This window comes from Alligator mississippiensis, chromosome 1 (assembly GCF_030867095.1).
Source record: "Alligator mississippiensis isolate rAllMis1 chromosome 1, rAllMis1, whole genome shotgun sequence".
Classification (NCBI taxonomy): domain Eukaryota; kingdom Metazoa; phylum Chordata; order Crocodylia; family Alligatoridae; genus Alligator; species Alligator mississippiensis.
Window position 1 is genome coordinate 160,454,200 of NC_081824.1, and position 22,276 is coordinate 160,476,475.

The following is a 22,276-nucleotide window of genomic DNA, read 5'->3' on the forward strand; positions in this document are numbered from 1 at the left end:
TTCACCTTCTGTTATCGGTTCTGAGCCGTCATGCTTGCCTATCTATGTTAATGCCCATTTCATGTGTGGCAAGTTTCATGTGGCTAGATGGCAATACACATCTAGATTATTTCTAGCTACAGTTGAAATAACTCTCTCTCAACTTTCAAGATAGCCATGAGGTTCATTTACAGTAGGAAAATGTTTCACTAATGGTAACTGTAGTCAACTGGGACTTCTAATTCCTTGTTGACACAGGGAAAATTGATCAAACAGCTATTTCAGCATAATGATTCAGAAACTGCAGTCCTGGTGTAACTCAGTTATTCTGAAAAACCTTCCCTGCATCACCTTTATTCTGAAAATAGAGTCAAGGAACAGATAGATAAATAGATATCAAGGATAAATAGATATCAAGGAACAATTTCCTTTATTTTCTTAGCAGATTGTGTAAATTATGTAAATAAGGCCTAAATAGCAATTATTTTTTTCTTTTAAAGTTCCAGAAAAGAGCTCCCCCCACACATTAATGTTGCACAATGTTTTAGCTCTTCCTCAGAAGACCCAAAACTGTTATATGCCAATAAATCAGTTTCTTAATACCTGTGGACATCATTACATACATTCACTAAAATACTATTTTATGTAAATATAGTTACACAATGGGAAGCTGGTAAGTGGTAACAGAATAACTAAGAGTCAGAAAGTACTGTATTTGCTTGATTCCAAGGCAATTTAACATGTGGAAAACCAAGCCTCATCTTAGAATACAGTACATGACTGTTCTAGCCAGAAGCTGTCGCATGTGGTAGTGTCCCCAGCTGACCCAGATGCAGGGGGAGCCCCAGAGCTTCTCCTGCCCTGAACTGCAAGCAGTTGTGCAGGGACTGTGGCTCAGGTAGGGGCAGTGAAGGTAGAACTCAAGTCCTGCCCTTCAGTGCCTGCTCCCTGCCCACGGGGGAGACACCAGAGGGCATGGGGAAGTGGCAGGGGAGAAGGTGGGGGGTACAGGAGGAAAAGGCAGGCTTCCTATCCCCCTTGCTGCTTGCCTCCTCACTGCTGGTCTGCTCCCTGCCACAGTAGTTGGGGGTAGGGAGGGAGGCGATTACAAATTTAAAGATGATCCTCCAATAGTTAGAGTCTATACAGGGAAGATAATAAATTTATAATTTTCCCTGTATAGAATCTAATTTTTGAGGGGTTGTCTTAAATTTGAAATCTTCATGTAGCCAGGTAAACACAGTAGTCAGGCCTCAAGGTGGCATCTGGGAGTAAAAGTTTTCTTTTGATGTTTTGCAGGGCCCCTGATGACAAATCTGACTCTACTTCAGGCTGTACATCCAAAGGCACTCTGAAATGTAGGTTGAAATCAATGTCTAAATGGTGATCTTCAAAAGGCAAATATAAAGAACAAAACTTTTGAGGAAGAGAAAAACAAATTATTTTGATTCTTCGAAGACTGTTCAAGGCAAGCCTGTAAAGTCAGTCTCATGAAGCAGTTGGCAATTTAGTTTAGAGATGACTTGTTACTTTGGAAATCTGACTAAAAAGCATAAAGCCACGGAATCCTCTTACCAGTAAGATTAAGAATTATATGGAAAAACAAGCTTCACATGTTGTTTCAAAGATTCATATGTTGAAGTGGGAAATGAAGACTTCAGTAAAGTAACTTTTGACTTGCTCTTTTAACAAAGAAAGATATTCACTGGGAATATCAATGAGCCACCCTGATACAAAACATGTGCAAAAAGAATGGCTCCAGTAGAACCCCAATTGCTGCTTGGACTCATTAGGCACTAATAACAAAATATTAATTGAAGTATATACAATGCCTGAGGAAATTCTTATAGAAATAAGTACAAATAAATGCAGCGAATGACCTTACCAATATGAGCTCTGTCAGAAATTATTAGTCTCTTTTCCCAGCCTTCTAGTCCTTAAAGATAAGTGAAAGTCAGCATTAGGGTTTAGTATAACATTTTTCTTTATCTGTATTTCTCTTTCACCATGACTAAGTATAGGTTTGGAAAGGGAGAGAAGGTCAAAAGGACTGAACTGTCATCTCACTTTAGAGAAACACAAGCGATTCTCAACCACTGAAGTTTAATTAAGTGAAATTCAGACTGTTTACCACAACCTAAAAATTCTAGATCTACACACTTGAAAAGCTCCAATTTCCAGTTGTACCTAGAACAAACTGAGCTTCACTATCAGACAAGTTCTAATATTTTCCTTCACTCAGGTTCATTTCAGAGAACTATTTTTAGCTTTCTTTCTTCTTTAAAAAAGTTATAAAAAATGTATTTACCCCAATATCTACCATATTGCCATCTGGCATGCCTACCAGGGACCAGAGTACATTTTCTTGCCCTCAACTTAAAAAGTGGATATTGGGCCAAAAAACTATGTTGGCTGTATGGCTTCTCTTTGTATTCTAGTATATTTCCAAACTGTAGCAGATACATTCATATAGTAAGAGTTATATACATACCAATTATGAGACATTATTGCATCTGAAAAACAACTTACTTTCAAATTTGATATCTGACCTTCAAAACTGATAAAAAAGGCTTAGAAGCAATTCACAAATCATAATGTGGTCTGCTAGGAGGCAGTAAAGCAGGGGTGGCCAATTATTTGGGCACGCAGACCACATAGGGAGCTTTGGTGAGCTGTCACAGGCCAGGTTAGCACCCCTTCCCCACAGGCAACAGCTCACCAAAAGTTTGTATGTAGGATGGGGCTGTGGGCCAGCAAATAGCGAGTTTGGGAGTGAGACAAGCGACCAGGGCCAGGGGCACCCCAAAATTGTGGGGCAGTGACAGTACAGGGCTGGGGCAGAGCCAGGATCCTGCTCCCCACACGTCCCTGCCCAGAGAACTGGGGCTCTGCCAAGAAGGCAGTGGTGTGCTGCAGACACAACAGATCTGGCTCCAGCAGCACCAGCAGGAGGAGCCCCCACAGCAGTACCAGCACAGCTGCCCTGCTGCCTCCCCAGTCCATGAAGCCCACTGCCAAAGCAAGACACGGAAACTTCAGCCAAAATCTTTCTGGACAGAGCTCCCTTCTCACCTTTGTTCACACAGGGCTCCCTGCATCCATTCGAGGGAAGGGGGGAATTCAAGCAGGTTGAATAGGAATGAAGGAATTCGACCCAGTGATGGGTGCAGGCCCCACGGGCATGCAGAGAGCAGATTGCAGCCCTGGCCCTGTTCTGCCCCAAGATCCTGGGTCTCCCCAGCCCATTCAGCTACCAAACATCACTCTCCACTGGCCTGCAGTCTCATCCCAGCCTCCTAGTTTGCCTGCATGGTGCTGCCCCCAGCTGTGGGGGTGGGGCCAATGGGCTGGAGTGCCTGGGCACCGGGGCCAGGGTTGGCAGCTGTGGCTGAGGCAGCTGGAAGGAGCCAGTGCCACCAGGGCTGCCAGGAAATGGAGTCTAGCTATGACCACACTGCCCCAGCACTACTGCGTGCCTGCTCACGTGAGCCATGGCCAGGGCTGCCCCCGACAGCTGGGCTGGGTGCGACTGAGGAACCTGCTGCAGGCCAAACAAAATTCCTCGGTGGCCTGGATCTGGACCGTGGGCTGTATTTTGCCCACCCCTGCTGTAAGGTGATCCCTGATGGGAAGTGTATTGTCAGAAGTGACCAAAGAGAAATATCTACTCAGTCAAACATGTTGGCTCAGGAACTTTGGGGACCCCTTGCTGGTTGCAACTTCATGGCAAGGGTACTCAGAAACTCTCTCAAAGCTGTTCTCACCTTTTCCTTTCTTTACATTCTTCTCAGCTTCTTCAAACAGTCCTGGCAAATGAATTACTACACCATTTCCTGAAGGAAATCACAAGTACACAGTTTAACACATTATGATAAATAAGCAAAAAAAAAAAGGTCATCGTTCACTTTTTTACATGAAAGTATAAATCCATCCCCAGCCAGTGATGAAAGGTAGAGCAGGTAGACTGGAGTCCCCCCCCCACACACACTTCAGCTGGAGAAGTCCCAGAACAGACCTCCCTCCCCCTCCCATCCTGGGACAGCACCAGGAACTGGGAGAGGAGGGGTGGGGCTAGGGGAAGAAGCTGCAGAAACACAGCCTCAGTACCTGGATCGGCCCCAAATTGGAGCTCGATTCCCCTGCCCTCCCAACCCAACAGCTAATAACTGTTGGGTTGGGAGGGTCAGTCTAACTCGTGGCACTTTCTGTAAAGTGCCATGAGTTGACTAGGGAGCTGAACTTTGGTCTGCGCCTCAAAAATCTTAGCTGCTTACTAATGTTAATTTTGATGACAGAAATGCCATACTTACCAATGAATGCAGTGACTTTTGGATTGATGATCCCACTGGGTAAAAGATGAAAATCATATTCTACAGAGTCTACAACAACAGTATGACCAGCATTGTTGCCTCCCTGGAACATAAGAATGTTTATTGTATTTAATATTGTTAAATATCAACATAATATGATCAAAACAGAGTTCAGGCTACCTTGGCTCCAAATCTGCAGCTCCTTTTTATAAGCAATAAATGAAAGTGAGATCAGGTGAACTGTCCAGCTTAACTTGATACAGTCAATGCGTGCCTTTTTCTACCATGTCTGCTTTCACTGACACTTAAATAATTACTCTTTCTTAACTCGTATCTTCTTTAACCGCTTCCCCAAAAGCTCTTTTGGATCAGATGTATAAAGATGAGTCAAAAGTGTAAAACGTTTTCTAAGGCAGAAAGGATAAATGCTCTGAAACAATATACTACCTTTTTTTTTTTTTTTTTACAAATAGGATTGCCTACATAAATAGTTCTGCTGAACTTGAATTTCTACTATAAGCACTATTCTAGTCATTTGATTGTTTGAGACTACAAATAAATGTGGGGAACGGGGGACACTTAGTAAGTTATACTCCCAGTTTCACTAACATACCAAGACAGATCAGCCCAGTAGTCTAACATGAGAAAGAACAGTTCCAATATTGGGCTCAGCCCCTTGTATATTTCTCTGGTCAATGATTAGCAAGGCATGGACTTGCCAAATCCTTTCCTCAGCCAGAAAGCAAGTTTGCAATGACACGGAATTTTCATCTTTAAAAAGAAAGCTGTTACAGGCTAAACCTAGGTCAAGCTAAAATGTAGTCCCTCCTAAGCTGCAGGAGACCCATTTACATGGAATGAATAGGTAGACAGGAGAAAGTTTACAAGAAACAAAGTATTAAAAGATTTATTAAATTGGGAAATATTACTGGAACACAAAAAGGAAGTCTGTGTTCAGGTCTTAAAGAGAACCAGACTAGGTCTATGAAACTGTAAAGGATACTGGCCAAGCAAATATCCCTGATCTTTCTTGGTTATACCTTTCAAAACAAGCATACCTGCTCCCAGAATTATGAGCCATTTATCAGTGCAACAAAGTCAAACATAGGGCTCTGTTGAAACCTAAGTTTCCAAGACAAGTGTTCCTCTATATTCAGCTTAAAGTTCTGAAAGGCCATGCCTAAAGTTCTGAAAGGCCTCTTTACAGCAGGACAAATATAATTTTAAGTTTGCTGGGTATCAGTTTAAGCCCCTTCTTTAACTGAACACTGTATAAGCTGCAAATTGGAAAAGGCTGTTTGGCTCTCATTAGCCTTAAAACTTCAGTTTTGAAACCAGGATCTAGTGGGAAGTATGAAAGTATCTCTTAAGATCACAAATCAAGTAAGACCAATCCACTATGTTTTCAACACACGCACAAAAACAAAAAAACCCTCATTCTGTTTCAACATTGCCAGAGCTGAAATGCAGGAATTTGTATTGGTACATTAAAAGAACAAACTACTGGTGAAGACCTTGTCCTGCTGAAGTCTGCAGCAAAATTTCTACAGGATTTAACATTCATCATCAGCAAACCTTTGCAGTTGAGGATAAAACTGTCTTCTACAACAGCCTTATCTGTGGGTCCAAAGATGTCTGACAATGCCAATCTGGGATCAACAGGTTCTATTGCAACTCGGGCACATTTTTATGCAGGGTGGGTGGCTCCATATTCTTGATTCAGTCTGCAACTGTGTTTCTGCCACTCCCACTTTTCCATCTCCTGTTATCATCATGAGGTTTCAAGGTACTGAGATCCTTGCAGCAGACTCTACCTCCATTTGGGGCAGTCCTAGGTGATAGTCTCCCAACAAGTTGATGTTGAATTTTTTCCAGATGGCCTTGAGGACATCCTTGAAGTGCTTTCTCTGCCCTCCTCTTGAGTGTATGCCTTGACTGAGCTGGGGGAAAAAAAACTTGCTTCAGAACTCTGGAATCAAACATCCAGATGACATGGCCGACCCAGCGAAGTTCATGTCAGATGATCATCTCCTTGATGTTCATGGCGTTTGCTTGCAAGAGGAAGTTAACTTTGGTGCACATGTCTTCCCAATGGATTTGAAGGACCTTTGATTGATTGATTGATTGATTGATGATACCTCAAGTCACTGGAGAAGCATCTCTTATGTTGTTCACATCTCAGCTCTGTACAGTAAGGTAAGGATCACAACTGCTTAATAAACCATGAACTTGGTTTTGAACACAATGTCATGATCTTCAAGCACCCATTTCCTTAGGCAATCAAAGGCTGCACTTGCACACTTGCAGCGATATTGGATTTTGTCTCCGTCATCCTTCTCCGAGAGATAGCTTCCAAAGTATGAGAAACTCTCAACTTTCTTCAAAGTCTCACTGTAAATCTGAATTACCAGAACTGGGGACTGTTGAAGCTCGCAGTAGAATTTCTACAGGTTTCAAAATTCAGTGTGTGAAGATTTTACCTCACATTAGCTCATCTCTTGAAAAGATAAAACAGAAGACAACAAACCAGCATTCACACAAGAACAGAATTTTCAAGTTTAGGAAAAAGTTAACAGAATACTACAAATTTAAAATGTATTTTTCCAACAGCAGACAGGGACTCCTATCCCTGTTACTAGGAAGGGAGAGCAAAGCCAGGGCAGCTTACAGAAAGCAGCAGATGTAGGTAGCCTGGTTAAACTGAGCTATAGGACTCAGGCTGCAAACCACAGGCAGAATGCAGAGGTGCTAGATCTGGTGACCAGCAGGGCTCGGGTGCATATAAGTCCAGCCTACGGGACTGAATAGCAATTCTGGCCCAGGTTACAATAGCGGAAGGAGCTCCAGACAGAACTGGCAGCTGGAAGAGGGCTGCAGGCCAGGAAGGTACCTGGGATACTGAGAAAGGGACCGCTATTTGGGAGGGCTTGGCAACCACAGAAAGACCCAAGATGGGGTTTGTGTTTGAGCCTTTTTAGCTTACAGCGGTTTGCTATTGTTTACATTTACTTTTAAATGGAGGACAAGGCTGTGGAAATGGAAGAAGGTTTGGAGGCCACATGGCAGAGTTCCAGGGAGTACTTTGCATGTGGAGACTTGCTCTGTGCAGGAACACGAGGGGCTGAGACCCACAAGCCAAGGTCTGAAGCAATGGACCTAGGCTGAGGGACTTGGCCAGAGAAAAAGCTTCCAAGCTGGGGACGCTGAAGCTCAGACAGTTGTGAGGCGCGAGTGTCCAAGCGTTGGTTTGGGGCCAGGGGTCCCCACCAAATAACAACTGAGTCATATCAGAGAGGCATGGGCATAGCTATGGGGGCAGCTGGAGACCACAATTATAGCTCTTAGGTGTTGTTAAGATCAAATGGGCCCATTTAAGGTCTACAGGACCCCTACTATGATGGGTAAGGCAGAGCAGCCCTGGGGCCTTTCTTAAAGAAGTACTCCTAGAGAAGTGTAGAGGCAGGATTGAGTTTGGGAGCACAGAAGCCCAAAGAAATTGGCCAAGAATGACATTTCCAAGCTGCTCCAGTCTCTAGTGGTAGCCTTCTCAGTATATCATTATTAAAAAGTGTAGCAGGAGAGAGACAAGAGGTGAGGGAAGCCAGAGAACACAGCAAGTGCATCAGGCCATCAAGGTGCATCCAGACACTGGGGTCAGATCCCTGAGCCTGCTCTGTTCTTTTAGTAGAGATTTCTAAAAGGAAAATATCTTCACTATAAGGTATGCGACTTAACGTGCAAAGGTCAGATATATTACATATTCAGCACAGGAAACTCCTGGATAGTGATCAACACTTTCAAGATCAAACACTGGGAATGAGCTTTCAAGGTCTGACACATTAAGAAAACAACAACATGTTTACAAATAAGTTTTCCATTCTTCTGAATGACTGCTCTTTTAAAGAGGCTATTCAAAGCAGTACTGGTTTAACAACAGTTTCCCTTTTATTTTAGAAATAAAGTATTTTAAAGCTATTTAATACTGCTGTGAATTGCATGCTCATTGTTTCATGTACACAGGATTTATAAAGATCCACATTCATAGGTCCATGTCCCTGCATGACATAGGGAGAGAGTGTCATACATTCCTGACACATGCAAAAGCTAGATAACATACCAAAAATTGCACTGCTTCCTTCCTACACATCATGTACCCTCAGAATCTATTAAAAGGAATGTTTGCTAAGGAAAAATGGAGTTCGATGTTCTAGAACAGCAGCTAGTTTTAAGCAGTTCTGCTGAAAACAGTAATCCTTTTCTTGCTTAAGCAGTTCCCCTTGATCTTTTTTCTTCCATAAAATGAGTCTCTCTCCACTCTTGACTTTAACAAGCCTTTATATTCTTTCTGTTGCTACTTTTGGTTGTCTTACTCTAGTTTTGGCTGCCTCATTACAGAAACAGGTAATAGTTTTGTTGAACATTTTTGTTGCTCTCAAAAGGAAAGGACAGTAAAATTTGAGGTCCAGGCTCAAGAGGATGACGGACGGAAATTCAAGCTGCACAGCTGTAGTGGTTTACGTGGGCCTAACCCATGGGTATTGGCCATGCATGAGAAATTGTTTTAGACTGATATTCACCGGCTGATTTAATACACAAGTAAAACATAACATTTTTCATAATGTTAAATATGCATTCAAACGATCTACTCAAAGGGAAGTGAAAGGAAAAATAATTGCCAAAGTGATTAACTCAAGACTAACAGCCAACTTTTAACAAATTAAGAATTTATCATCTTACCGGTGCCATGCAAATATCACAACAATGTTCAGTGGCCTTGTCTGCTTCAACTATGTGCAAGACTTGCAAGCCCAAACTGTTCCAGTCACAAGAACATACTTGTCATTTTTTTGGTCTGCGTCAAGAATTTCCTGGCACCGTTCAATGAAGGCTGTAGGGATAAAGGTGTGCTGCACAGCAAGCCATATCCAGCACATTTATTTAAACCCCATTTAACAGCATTTTAATCAATAAGTCCCAAGAGCCTTTTGTCAAAGCTCTTACTACTTCCATCCAGCCAGGAAGTTGTAACCGTCTCTAATATTACTCAGGCCACAAAATTACTTATTTAAAGTTGAAAAATGAGTCCGTTTCTACGGTACTTATTTATCCGTCTGAATGTGTTATGCAACAAATGCCAAATGACAGCATGGCACTAAAGCAAATCCCAGCCAGTTGTATTTTTTAGATTACAATGGTGCTCCATCCCCTAAACCTGGAATAAAACACAGACATACAGTCAGTCTTTCCAAGTCAGCAAGATTTTGATCAAAATCCAAAAGCAAGTCTCTGTTTGTTTTAAACCTGCCTTTCTATTTTGCATAATTTGTAAATTCATCAATTGATGTCACAGCAAAATCATTAAAAAAAAATATATTAAGGTTACCTGAACCATTTCAGGATTTTTAATAGAAATCTACAAACTACACAGGAAGAAGTCAAAACTCTGCAACAAACAAACAAAAAGATTAAATGTATTAAGGGGTTTTCGGTTTTTTTCCGATCTTTCAGATGTTTTATCAGAGCCCCAGCATAACCACACTAGTTTAAGAACTGGATTCTTCTTTTCAAGACATTGCAGTCAGTTTCCAGTTCTGAAATTCAGTATTCTCCACCTTTCGTCCATAGTTTGAGATGTTAATACTCTGCTCATTTCATCTCGTTACAGAACTTTCTCTCAGTTCTCTCTTAAAAAAAAAAAATAATCTGCCGAATATTCCAATCCTGCTACTCCCCCCTCTAAATAACTCTGCCAACATCCCAAAAAATATTTTATACTCTTTTTTTCTTGACCACAAGTTTCCATGTAAGGCCCTTGTGGCAGAGGCAAGCAGCTACAAGGTGCCTGATGAGGGCAGTCATTTTGAACACAAGGCACATAAAGGCTGCAGTTCGTTGCTACCAGCAGAGGCAGAAACAACCTTGGAGGTAAGGGTAGGAAGCTTATGGGATATAGTTTGGAGGCTCCTGGTCCTGTGCATGACCCAAACCTGCACCCCGCCAGGGAAGGGTGGCCTGGCAGGGCTCCTAGTATTGTGAGAGTCCCCAGAAAGTGCCAAGCCAGTTACCACCCCGGTGAAAAGGTGAAGAGGGGCACCTTAACCCCAGACCCCATCTTTGGGTGGGCTTTGGAGGCAGCTGTGGGAGTAGTGGGGCCAGGTATGCTCGCATATAGGTCCCTGAGCCCAGCAGGGATGAGCGATCCCAGAGACCCTAGAGGAGTAAATGCAGAGTTGAGGGAGTAGTGGGGCCAGGTATGCCCACGTCAGCGCCTAAGCCCAGCAGGGATATGAGGTCCCAGAGACCCCAGAAGGGGTAGTGTGGAGAACATTGGGAGGCCCCACACAGAGTAGGGCTGAAGAGCAAGTAGACCTAAAGGGCTGTGCTTGTGAGGGGGCTGAGTAGGGCTGAAGTCGGAGTAGGCCTGACAGACAGCACAAGGGGTGTGCTGAGTAGGGTCGAATGGAAGTAAACTTGAAGGTCAGCGCAAGGGCCAGCCCCATGAGAAGTTGTGCCCGGTGAGAGGCTTGAGGCAGAATTAGCCCTGGGTTTGGCAGAGTAGAGGAACTTGCAGGAACCGACGGGCCTGCATGGCAAGGCCAGTATGAGAGTAGTGAAGCCTGATGGCCCCAGAGGGGCCGCTCAAGGAGGAGCAAGGCAGTGGAGTGTGGCCTGGTAACGGGCAGTATATGCCAGAGGCCCCAGTGAAAGAAGGGTGGAGTGGAAGAGACCTCCTGTCAGAGGGGAGGTGGTGTGAATGTGTGTGGGCATGTGTGTGGAGCCCAACTTTGGACTCAGTTTGCTCTGGTCTCAGACTGGGAGTAATGTTAACCTGGATGCCATCTGCGAGGCATGGGCTGCAGTGTAGGGCAGGCTGGAGCCACAGATAGCACCCCCTGGTATAAGGGCATATAATAGGCAGTCTCCCATATTTACTATCAGTTTGTAGGAACAGCAAAGTTGTGGCAGGCGAGACCAGGAGTGCCCCGTAGACAGGTGGGCGGGTCAACAGGAGACTCAGCCCCGAGGTGCCACCTGTCACAGCCCTACACATGGATCCAGCAGCTGTGGTCATCATGAGCAGTGCACTCTAGGAAGGTACAGGCATATCTGCAGCTTCTGTCAAAAGAAACCTTTTTTCACCCGCTACTGTGGGTTATTCTGCCGGCTGAAAGGAGGAGTTTTGCTGCCACTGAACAATGCGAGCACAAAGTTTTGCCCACAGAAACTGAGTTCTACTGGCTAATTGCATTGTCGTGCTGACTTAGGCCTAGTCTATAGTTATTCTTAGAACTACCAGCACTAAAATGTAACAATTAAAACAGAAGAGCAATCATACCTTGAGGTTATGCTAAAAGCTGGCAAAGTTGAGAACATGAAACTTAATAAACCTTCATTAAAGCCCAGAATTGTGTTCTTTGCATAAATAATCTCTATGTAAATGCATTGCCAATTTTGTCATCCTGTATATTAAGGCAGAACACTCCAACTTCAAAGCAACTATGGCAGGGATAGGCAATTATTTTGGGCGGAGGGCCACTGAGTTTTGGCAAGCCATCAAGGGCCGCATGACAGGCAGCCAGGGGCAGATAAATATTCATTTTCTAGATTTTTTAGGGGCCCCGTGGGCCAGATAGAATGGCCTGGTGGGCCGCATTTTGCCCACCCCTGAACTACGGCCTATACAAGTTGAAAGTCCCAAACCACATACTGTGCAGGCTGCAAGGGCAGGACCTCCACTGCTATTGCCACACTGAACCCCGCTACCATTCCCACTGGGTGCACGAGTCCCCTCCCTCCCATCACGTGACCCGCCCCCACCCCCCCCCACCACATGGGCAATGAAACCCTCCATCACAGCTCTATGAGCCCCCTACCTCAGCCCCCCTGGTGTTGCCGTTTTATGGGCAGCGAACTCACTAGGCCTCCCATCCTGGTGTCCTTCCCCAAAGACCTCAGCCCCTGCTACCACAGCTTCTGGAACAATGAAGTGGTGGTCAAATGGGAACCCCCACGCCATGCATTATCACCTCATAGACTGAGTGCAGGCTGCAGTCCACCAGTTAGACAGACATGTTTTAAGCTTTCCAAATGCTTTTAATATACAGCAATAGATCAGTATAACCGACTCCAGTTTGCTAGAGTGACATACTGTTCATCAAATTCAGAAGAGTATTCCCCAAAGGATCAATACCTGTAGCACAGGATGGTCAGTAGACACCCTAAAGCTGACTGCAATGAAAATGGCAGGAAGGTGATGTGAAACCAAGTCAGAAACAAACTAGTGAGAGTTCATTATTTTAATACAAAACAAAGCCTATGTTGAATTATACAGTGTTATCTATTATCTTCTTCTGCACTATCTTGATAATGCTAGTACATGCATGTCTCCAAGACATACTGGAGTGCACTTTGCACTACAAGATGCTGTCAGGAACATTTTTGGAGTGGTGAGGTGCCTGTTTGTGGCATTAACCATAGAGAGAGAACATCAGAAAGTGGACATGTACCATCTATTACTTCTCCCTCTGCCTGTATTTTTGCATCTATAGTTCCATGAGTTTTTCAAGTGTCACTCCAGAAGGAACATCAAATTTTCTCAAAAACATCTAGCAGGACCCTCATGCTCTCATTCTAGCAATGATTTGTCAATTGATTGACAAGGTTCTCTGTTTTACTCCAGCAACTGATGCTGACAGGCTGGTTAATCCTTCTCTATGAAATCACTATTATTTGAGGAATAAGCAGGAAGAGCTCATCCTCCTGCTCAACGCAAATAATTATGATGTCATAGGGATAACGGAGACCTGGAGGGACTCCACCCATGACTGGACCACGGGTATAGATGGCTATACCCTATACAGGAGGGATCGTGTAGATAGAAGGGGCGGGGGTGTAGCTCTCTATGTTAAGGAAAGCTACACGTCCCTGCAAGCCGATATTGGCGACCAGGGTGGACGACTGGAGACCCTCTGGGTTAAAATCCGTGGGGAACACGACACAGGGGACACAATGGTGGGAGTCTACTACAGACCTCCCAACCAAAGTCCTGAGCTTGACCAGGAGTTTACCCGGGAACTGGCTGAGGCAGCATGCTCCAGGACCATAGTTGTCATGGGTGACTTCAATTACCTGGACATCTCGTGCGAGGATCGCTCAGCAAAATCTGAGCGGTCACAAAGCTTCCTCTCGTGCGTGGATGACCTCTACCTGAATCAAGAAGTCTATAGGCCGAGAGGCAAAGCGCTGCTCGACCTGGTACTGGCTACTGGGGATGACCTAGTGATCGATGGGAAGCTGGGTGACAGTGACCACGAGCTGATCACCTTCACCATCTGCTGAAAAGCTGGCAAGTCAGTCAGCAACACAGAAGTCCTTGACTTCAGGAAAGCTGACTTTGATAAGCTCAGGAGGCTTGTCAGTGAGGCCCTAAGGGACCATGACCACAGGGAGAGGGGAGTTCAAGAAGAGTGGTTGCTCCTCAAGGGAGCGATCCTCAATGCACAAACTAAATCTATTCCATCTCGGAGGAAAGGCAGCAAGAGGGCACAGCAGCCCCTGTGACTCTCCAGGGACCTAGCAGGCCTCCTGAGGCTAAAAAGAAAGGCCTACAAAGGATGGAGGATGGGAGTCATCTCCAAGGAGGATTATTCTGCACTGGTCCGGTCCTGTAGGGAGCAGACAAGGAAAGCCAAGGCTGCAACTGAACTCCAACTAGCTTTGAGCATCAAGGATAATAAAAAGTCCTTTTTCAGATATGTGGGGAGCCGGAGGAAAAGCAGGGGCAACACTGGACCCCTGCTGAACCAGATGGGGCAACTGACAACTGACGCCCAGGAAAAAGCCAACCTATTAAATAGGTACTTTGCATCGGTCTTTCATCAGTCCCATGGGACGCCCGTGCCCGCTACGGGACAGGGAAGTCCGGGTGAGGGTGATCCCCTGCCCTCCATTAATGCTGACTTCAAGAAGGAACATCTTGAGAAGCTGGATACCTTCAAGTCAGCCGGCCCTGACAATCTTCACCCCAGGGTACTCAAGGAGCTGGTGAGCATCATAGCCCAGCCTCTAGCACGGATCTTTGAAAACTCTTGGCACTCTGGTGTTGTGCCCGAAGACTGGAAGAAGGCCAATGTGGTGCCTATCTTCATGAAAGGGAGGAAAGTGGATCTGGCTAACTATAGGCCCATTAGCCTGACTTCTATCCCTGGGAAGATCTTAAAAAAGTTTATTAAAGAGGCCATCCTTAATGGACTGGCCGACACCAACATCTTAAGGGATAGCCAGCACGGGTTTGTCACAAGTAAGTCTTGCTTGACCAATCTCATTTCCTTCTACGACCAGGTGACCTATCACCTGGACAAGGGAGAAGAGATTGATGTCATATATCTTGACTTCAAAAAAGCCTTCGATCTGGTTTCCCATGATCACCTCTTGGAGAAACTGGCCAATTGTCGCCTTGGGTCCTCCACGATCCACTGGCTGGAAAATTGGCTCCGGGGTCAGACCCAGAGGGTAGTAATTGATGGAAGTCACTCATCATGGTGTCCTGTGACCAGTGGGGTCCCCCAAGGCTCTGTCCTTGGACCCATACTGTTCAACATCTTCATTAATGATGTGGACACTGGAGTCAAAAGGGAATGGCCAAGTTCACCAATGACACCAAACTTTGGGGCAAAGCATCCACACCAGAAGACAGGCGGGTGATCCAGGTCGACCTGGACAGGCTCAGCAAGTGGTCAGACGAGAATCTGATGGTGTTCAATGCCGATAAATGCAAGGTTCTCCACCTTGGGAAGAAAAACCCGCAGCATCCTTATAGGCTCGGCAGTGCTTTGTTGGCTAGCACTATGGAAGAAAGAGACTTGGGGGTCATCACTGACCACAAGATGAACATGAGCCTGCAGTGCGATGCTGCGGCTAGTAAAGCGACCAAAACGCTGGCTTGCATCCATAGATGCTTCTCAACCAAACCCTGGGACATCATTCTCCCCTTGTACTCGGCCTTGGTGAGGCCGCAGCTGGAGTACTGCGTCCAGTTTTGGGCTCCACAATTCAAAAAGGATGTGGAGAAGCTTGAGAGAGTCCAGAGAAGAGCCACGCGCATGATCAGAAGTCAGGGAAGCAGACCCTACGATGACAGGCTGAGAGCCCTGGGGTTCTTTAGCCTGGAAAAGCGCAGGCTCAGGGGTGATCTGATGGCCACCTACAAGTTTATCAGGGGTGACCACCAGTATCTGGGGGAACGTTTGTTCACCAGAGCGCCACAAGAGATGACGACTAAAGTCGAACAGTCATAAACTACTACAAGACTGTTTCAGGCTGGACATAAGGAAGAATTTCTTTACTGTCTGAGCCCCCAAGGTCTGGAACAGCCTGCCACCGGAGGTGGTTCAAGCGTCTACATTGAACACCTTCAAGAGCAAACTGGATGCTTATCTTGCTGGGATCCTATGACCCCAGTTGACTTCCTGCCCTTTGGGCAGGGGGCTGGACTCGATGATCTTCCGAGGTCCCTTCCAGCCCTAATGTCTATGAAATCTATGAAAGGCAGAGAGAACACTGATGTTTGATTCATTTCAAAGCTTATTAAAATTTTTTGAAAAATTCTGATATGCAGTTTACCTTGATAGCATGAATAATTCCTTGATCTAGTGGCTACAATACACAGGTGTAACTGGGTGCACTTTAATGTTCCATAATGTCTTTGGGACCAAGATGTGGGTAGAAGTTATCCAAAGGTAAAATCGTGTTCTTTTGTGCCTAAACTTGAAGACTAAGCCATTCTTTCAACAGCTCTGCAGTCATCCAAGGCTTTTTGTTGGACTAATAATCACAAGGCAAAAAATTCATTCTAAAGCACCTGGGGTTTTTATATCTGCAGGTTACTAAAATCTTCAGCTTATCTATGACACTTGCACTGCTGAGTTGCAAAGGAGTTTATCTGTTCTGACAGACTTTCCTCCATGACTGATCACCCTTCGCAGTTAAGAGTTCCATTGGACATCTGTTGGTAGAAAGACCAGTCTCATCCACATTATCACCTCAATTACTTTTTCATGATTCTTCACTCATCTGCAACCAGAGTAAGCTACTACAGAAGGGAAACCATGGACTTGGAAAGATACTTAGAAGGCCGAGAGGAAGCCAACAGATTGAAGATAGCATTTTACAGCAGTCACCAACATAGGTAAGGTTTGAGTTAGGAAACAGCTGTTTTGTGCTTTTCACCAGAGGTTTGGATGCGACTACAGGGGCAGATGGAGGCCATGAGGGGCATGTGGGAGGCACTCTGTACTTTGAGCCATGGAAGTGTAAAGGACCCAGTAAATTGAGACAGTGAGGGTGACAGTCTTGTCAGGGTCAGGGACCCCTGAAGTTGTGAACTGACGTCCAGGCAGGGACGGGGACAGCGGGAGAAATGAGGGAGTCTTGAATGAAATCAGAGCAAGGCACAGATGTGGCTATGGGGGAGCCTGGAGGCCACAATTAGCATCCCTAAAACATAGTTAGGGCTCGTAGGACCACGGTAATGCTCAGGAAGCACAGGTACCAATCTAAACACACAGCACCAGTGTATCTGGCAGTACAAGTAAGCTAGGCTAAGCACAAACTCAATGAGCCCATTTACAGACTTTGGGAACAGCCTCCCAAATCAATGTACAGGTAACATCAAGTCATAGCAGACGAAACAGAGCGGGTAGTTAGTTATATAGGCCTCTCTACTGTACTTATATATTTCAACCACAGTTGGACTGTCATGTTAAACACTAACATCATGCAATAAAAGTCCCTTTACTAAAAAGATTTTATCATCTGTGTCACAGGTGTCCAATTTATCAGATCCGGAGTGAGAAGCCACTTCATCTGGCCCATGGGTTTCGATTTTGGCAGTGTCAGTATTAATTGTTGTGGTTCCTACAGCCATAATAGCTGCCACTCCTCTTCCTGCAAATTTCTGTGTGCACCCCTAGGGAAGGCATGGGAGGGGATGTGCCCTGTAGATCTGTGCTCAGGGCCAGCAGCTGTGCCAGCCTCTTCCTAGCGGAGGGGAAGGGAAGGGAAGGGAAGGGGGGGTGGGCAGTCACAGTGGCAGCACTGGGAGGAGTGACTATGGGGAATTTTGGGATGGCTATAGCCCCCCCAAGCCACCTCTAACACCACCCCTGGCTTGGGGTACTCTGATTTGCTACCTTTCACTTGCACACCATGGCTCCTGAAGGGAAATGGTAGCACATCAGAGTGCCCTGATCAGAGTAGTGCAGGTTTGGTACTACATAGGGCTTTGGGGGCTACAGACACTCAAATTCCCCATAGTCTCCCCTCCCAGAATTTTTCTGCAAGTATAAAAAAAGCTTCAATAGGTCAGATTTTATCCATTTAATAACTATGATGGGATATAATGCAACTAACTTTGCAATCAAAGGGGAACCCTGGAGGCAAAGGCAGTCTTCCTGAAAATCTGTAGATAAAACCTGCATTTCGAATACAAAACACAAGAAGGAATAAATTTTCCTTCTTTCCTGGCTTTTTAAAAATTCTGTAATACAATGTGGACTTGAAGAAAGCGCTGAAGTCATCAAATATAATAAATGTGTATGATGCAAAACTACATTCATGCAATGTACTCTACACATCTGAGAGATAAGCAATATTTAAAATACCTATTAAGACACTAATAACTTTTTGTTCGCAAAGGCCTAGCTGCTATTAAATCACAGTACTGTTTTAGGTGTCCGGGCTGTAGCTATATTGGTCTAGAGGAAAAAGCAATCAGGACTCGTAATAGAGATGATATCTTTTATTAGACCAACAAGATCTCTGCAAAAAAATTTCTTTAATCGCAAGTTTTTGGGCACAAACATCCTCCATCGGGCATCAGAGAAAAGACTGTAAAAGTTCTCCTGGGTAGAAATGAAAGTTCATATTTCATAGGAGAACTGTTGCAATCTTTTCTCCGATGCCTGATGAAGAGTGTTTGTGCCCAAAAGCTTGCAGTTCAAGACATATTTTTGCAAAAATCTTGGTCTAATAAAAGATATCATCTCTATTACAAGTCCTGAGTACTGTTTTAGAGCATTCTAACTGATCAAAATGTTTGCACAATTCTATTCTACATAAAAGTACAGGCACAATGTAATTTACTAGTCTACAGATCAAATTAGTTATCCTGTCTACAATACTTTAATCACAGCTTGCTGTTACAAGATAGCCAAAGAGCATTATTTCAAATTCACTAATGCAATGTGCTTAGACCACTTACTAGAAAAAGAGAGCATGATCCCTGACGGCTAGCTGATAATCCTTAAATATCTAAGCTATTCAGCATGCTAGACAGCTAAGTACACAGAAGCCTAAAAAAGTAAAAGGCATGCTAATAAACAAATTAACACAAAAAGATTACCAGTAAGAAGTCAGAATATTCATGGTAAGATACTATAAAAGTTTAGAAATAACATTTCTACAAACTTCCCTGTTGAAGCTGCTCCTAGCAAACCACCAGTATTGAACACCTGCTGTTCCAACAGAAAACTTCCAAGACAGATATCTTTGTTTTTTGGAAGACTCAGGATCTCTCTGACTCACTGACCTTTTTGTTAACGATAAAGTGATAAAGATTTTACACTAGAGTCACCCCGCCCTGGGGGCATTTTGCCAGTATTCACAAGATTGCCATTGCTTAGACATATTGGACTTTATCTGCTATAGGCAATCCTAGATCCTCTTCTGAAACATATGCTGAATGGCAAACGTGTACAGAATTAGTTACAGAATGCACAGAGGGGGTATAAAGATAGCAATGTCTCCTAAAAGTGTTGAGCATCTGACAGCTATTTGATAACCTGCTAGGGGCCCTTTGTGCAAAAGGACTGTGAAAGGTTCATAACTTTTGAGAATTAATTTTTTCAACACAGCTATTCTACTATCAACTATGTTGCTTGGAAATAAGCCCAAAGAGTCAACAGTTCAGACCAGTGGTTCCTATTGCCCAAAATCTGGTTCTTCATTGTTAGAAAGCAATATTTCTACAGAACAAGGACAGTACAAGAGATTGCTCATGGCAGCAGTTTGAGAGGGCTGCTTATTAAAAGGACTCAGCAGTTTGAAAGAGGTCTAACTGTTCAGTCTGTTTATATTGACTAGACACCTTCTTAGTAAATTGCACAGATTATTTTTGACACAAAACAGTTCAACATTTACTTGAAACAGTGCTATATGCATTTTTTCACTCTTTATTCATTAACTTTTAAATGATTTAATTCCTCCACTAACATTTTGCCTGAAGTATTCCTATTCAGTATAGAAATAATTAAAGCTAGAAATATCAACAGAATGTATGACTGCATTTTCTGAATATTAAGAACATCATACTTGTTTTATGATAGTAAAAAAGCAATATTATAATCTAGATTTAAGAACCTAAATAAATCTATCATGAGAATATTTATTTTTGTAAGCCTTCCCACAGCAGGATTCTTAGCTTCTTGCAATCTATGTGCTTGCAATAGCTTCAACACCATGTACAAGAGACGACAGCTACATTGAAGGAAAATGTTTTCAGGTATTTTTTTTTTTTTTTTTTTTAAAGGTAAGTGGTCAAAAATAGGCATACTGGATTGCTCTCAGTTCCAAATTCTATGTTCTCCATGGGAGGTACACTAGAGCTCAAGTAATCTTAATGGTGTTAGCCTATCGGTTGATCAACATTAATCCAACGTGTAGCATTCTGCATAAGACAATTTCCCCTCTTGCAGAGTAGTACTCCAACTAAAGTATAGAACTGCAAGTTATCTCTACCAGTCTAACATTTTCTAGTCTTAGCTTCATTATATTGCTGTAACTTCCTTTGAATGTGGAAACAGGAAATACTTCAGATATTAGCAGCTACACACAATTCAGATGGCTTCTCATTGTACAGGGAAAGTAAAACAGAGCAGCAATGCAAGTGACCTCAAATTTGTGGTACTTTATCTAATATATTAAGTCCTGAAATATAGCACAGGGACTCTGAATTTTTTTTTTTTGCTTTGATTTTTAATTGTGGGGATGACTATACTTTCAGATCAAATATCTTGCTGACCTTTAGGTGTAAGAAGGGTTTTAGACCAGTAAATTTTCCAAAATAAGGAAGTAAGTTTAGACACAAGTTTCTTCAAAATGACTGGCATAAGCCTATGCAAAAGTTAAGAGATTTTAGCAAACTCTTTTACAATTCAGTTTTAAAGTTTATCAGTAGACAAATGAACATCTTTTACTAAATAATGGCTAACTAAATGACGAGCTAATCTGCAAGCCACAGAGCAGCAGTGTTAGCATGGCATATTTTCATAGCAAAGGAATTGCAATTTCTGTCATTCTTATTAAAAACAGGCCTGTACGGCAGTGACCCATTAGTCAGATAGTAACCATTCTGCTGCTAGTACTCCAAAATCATGAATGCTATTACTACAAGGCAATAATAGGATGCCCTAGTCATAAAGCAAGCTTGAAAGTTTAAAACTATTTTTCATCCAAAATGTAGATGATCTAAACTATATTTCTGGAAAGAGACAATCTACTCTGATGTCAAATTTCTGCTAGAATCCTGGAATAGGACACTGCAATAGAGACATTTTCATGATCAAGCTTAGCATTTTGTCCCATTTAGACAGTTCCTCATATCTGATCTTAATGTCCTCAGAAGAAAGTAAACAAAATAACCTTCTAGCCTGGTCAAACACCAATGCCAGAGGACTAAAAAAGAAGTTCTAACCTCACAGTAGCTGGAGGCTGATATGTATTTTCCATAAGCACATGGTATGCTGGGGCATACATGCATATCCAATGCCCAAGTTTGCAGGCTTTTGAATAGTAGTCACTATACCAGGGTAGGGCAATTATTTTGGGTGGAGGGCTGCTTCCTGAGTTTTGGCAGGCCATCGAGGGTCAGATGACCAGCAGCCAGGGGCAGATAAATATAAATGTTCTAAATTTTTTTTAGAGGCCCCATGGGCCGCATAGAATGGGCTGACGGGCCACATCTGGCCTGTGGGCTGCACTTTGCCCACCCCTGCACTATACACTACTGTTGTGTCCTGCCATGCATACTTTCCATCAATGGCTTAAAGGGAAGAATGTGCCTATGATTTGGTAACTGCAGGTTTGCAGGATTCCGAGGAAGAGCTGGACTGTAGACTATGACACGTGCCTATGAACAATATACCTCAAAGAACATGAACAACTGAAGAGTAAAACAATATTTCTTTCAAAATTGCCCACAAGCACAGTCCACTGTGGATGCCAAAGCAGTGAGCAATCTACCTGAAGAGGAGATCTCAGAATTTGAGGAAAACAGCAAATGAAGCACCACTTCGTCAGATACCATTTTGAAGCCTCTGGATGAGGTGCTATGGTGTCTTGTGAATATACAAACACAGAGCCTGGTGACTGCTTTGCAACAAGCGTCTTAACTGGATGTTTTTCAGCAGTGCTGTGGTAAAGCATGCTCTAAAGAGCCAAGGAAGATCTTCTTACAATTATTTTGTACCCTGCTGTCAGAGATCAATTAAAAAGCCTGAGTGGAAAGTGCTATACCATTCATCCCTTCTGCTGTGGCTAGACTGACAAGGAGATTACACAATGATTTTTGCCTTTTGTAAGTACAAGACCAGGACATCTCTCATCCAGGGTATGGAGTGATGTCCATCCAGCATGAAGGAAGACACACAAGACTTGTTTTTACAAACTACTTATCAATAAATACAACTCATCTCTGTTAAAGGTGCATCCAATCCCAAGGTATACATAAATACAGATATTTATCATCCGTCAACTGTGGCCCAAGTCAATATCCACAGAAGAGAACCTCGAATTCTGCTCTTTTCTTCCTTTCAATCTCCTACAGCTCCTTTAAATTTCATGGTCAATGTCAAACTTTTGTGTTTCTTCATCTCGATGTGGAACTTGCTGGCCCATAGATGGTTCTATGAAAAATATTACAAAGTGGATTT

General features: G+C 43.5%; 1 protein-coding gene across 3 annotated transcripts in view; it reads right to left on the reverse strand.

Moving 5' to 3' along the window:
• The window catches only part of ADSS2 (adenylosuccinate synthase 2), a 61,359-nt gene that overhangs the window by 25,024 nt on the left and 14,059 nt on the right, over nucleotides 1-22,276 (reverse strand). For all 3 annotated transcript variants that reach the window (XM_019500616.2, XM_006269480.4, XM_019500617.2), the window contains exons 2-4: nucleotides 4,290-4,392; nucleotides 3,744-3,812; nucleotides 1,865-1,915 (exon numbers count right to left, since the gene is read on the reverse strand). In XM_019500616.2, the coding sequence (XP_019356161.1) occupies nucleotides 1,865-1,915; nucleotides 3,744-3,812; nucleotides 4,290-4,392 (223 nt within the window). The remainder of the gene's footprint in view (nucleotides 1-1,864; nucleotides 1,916-3,743; nucleotides 3,813-4,289; nucleotides 4,393-22,276) is intronic.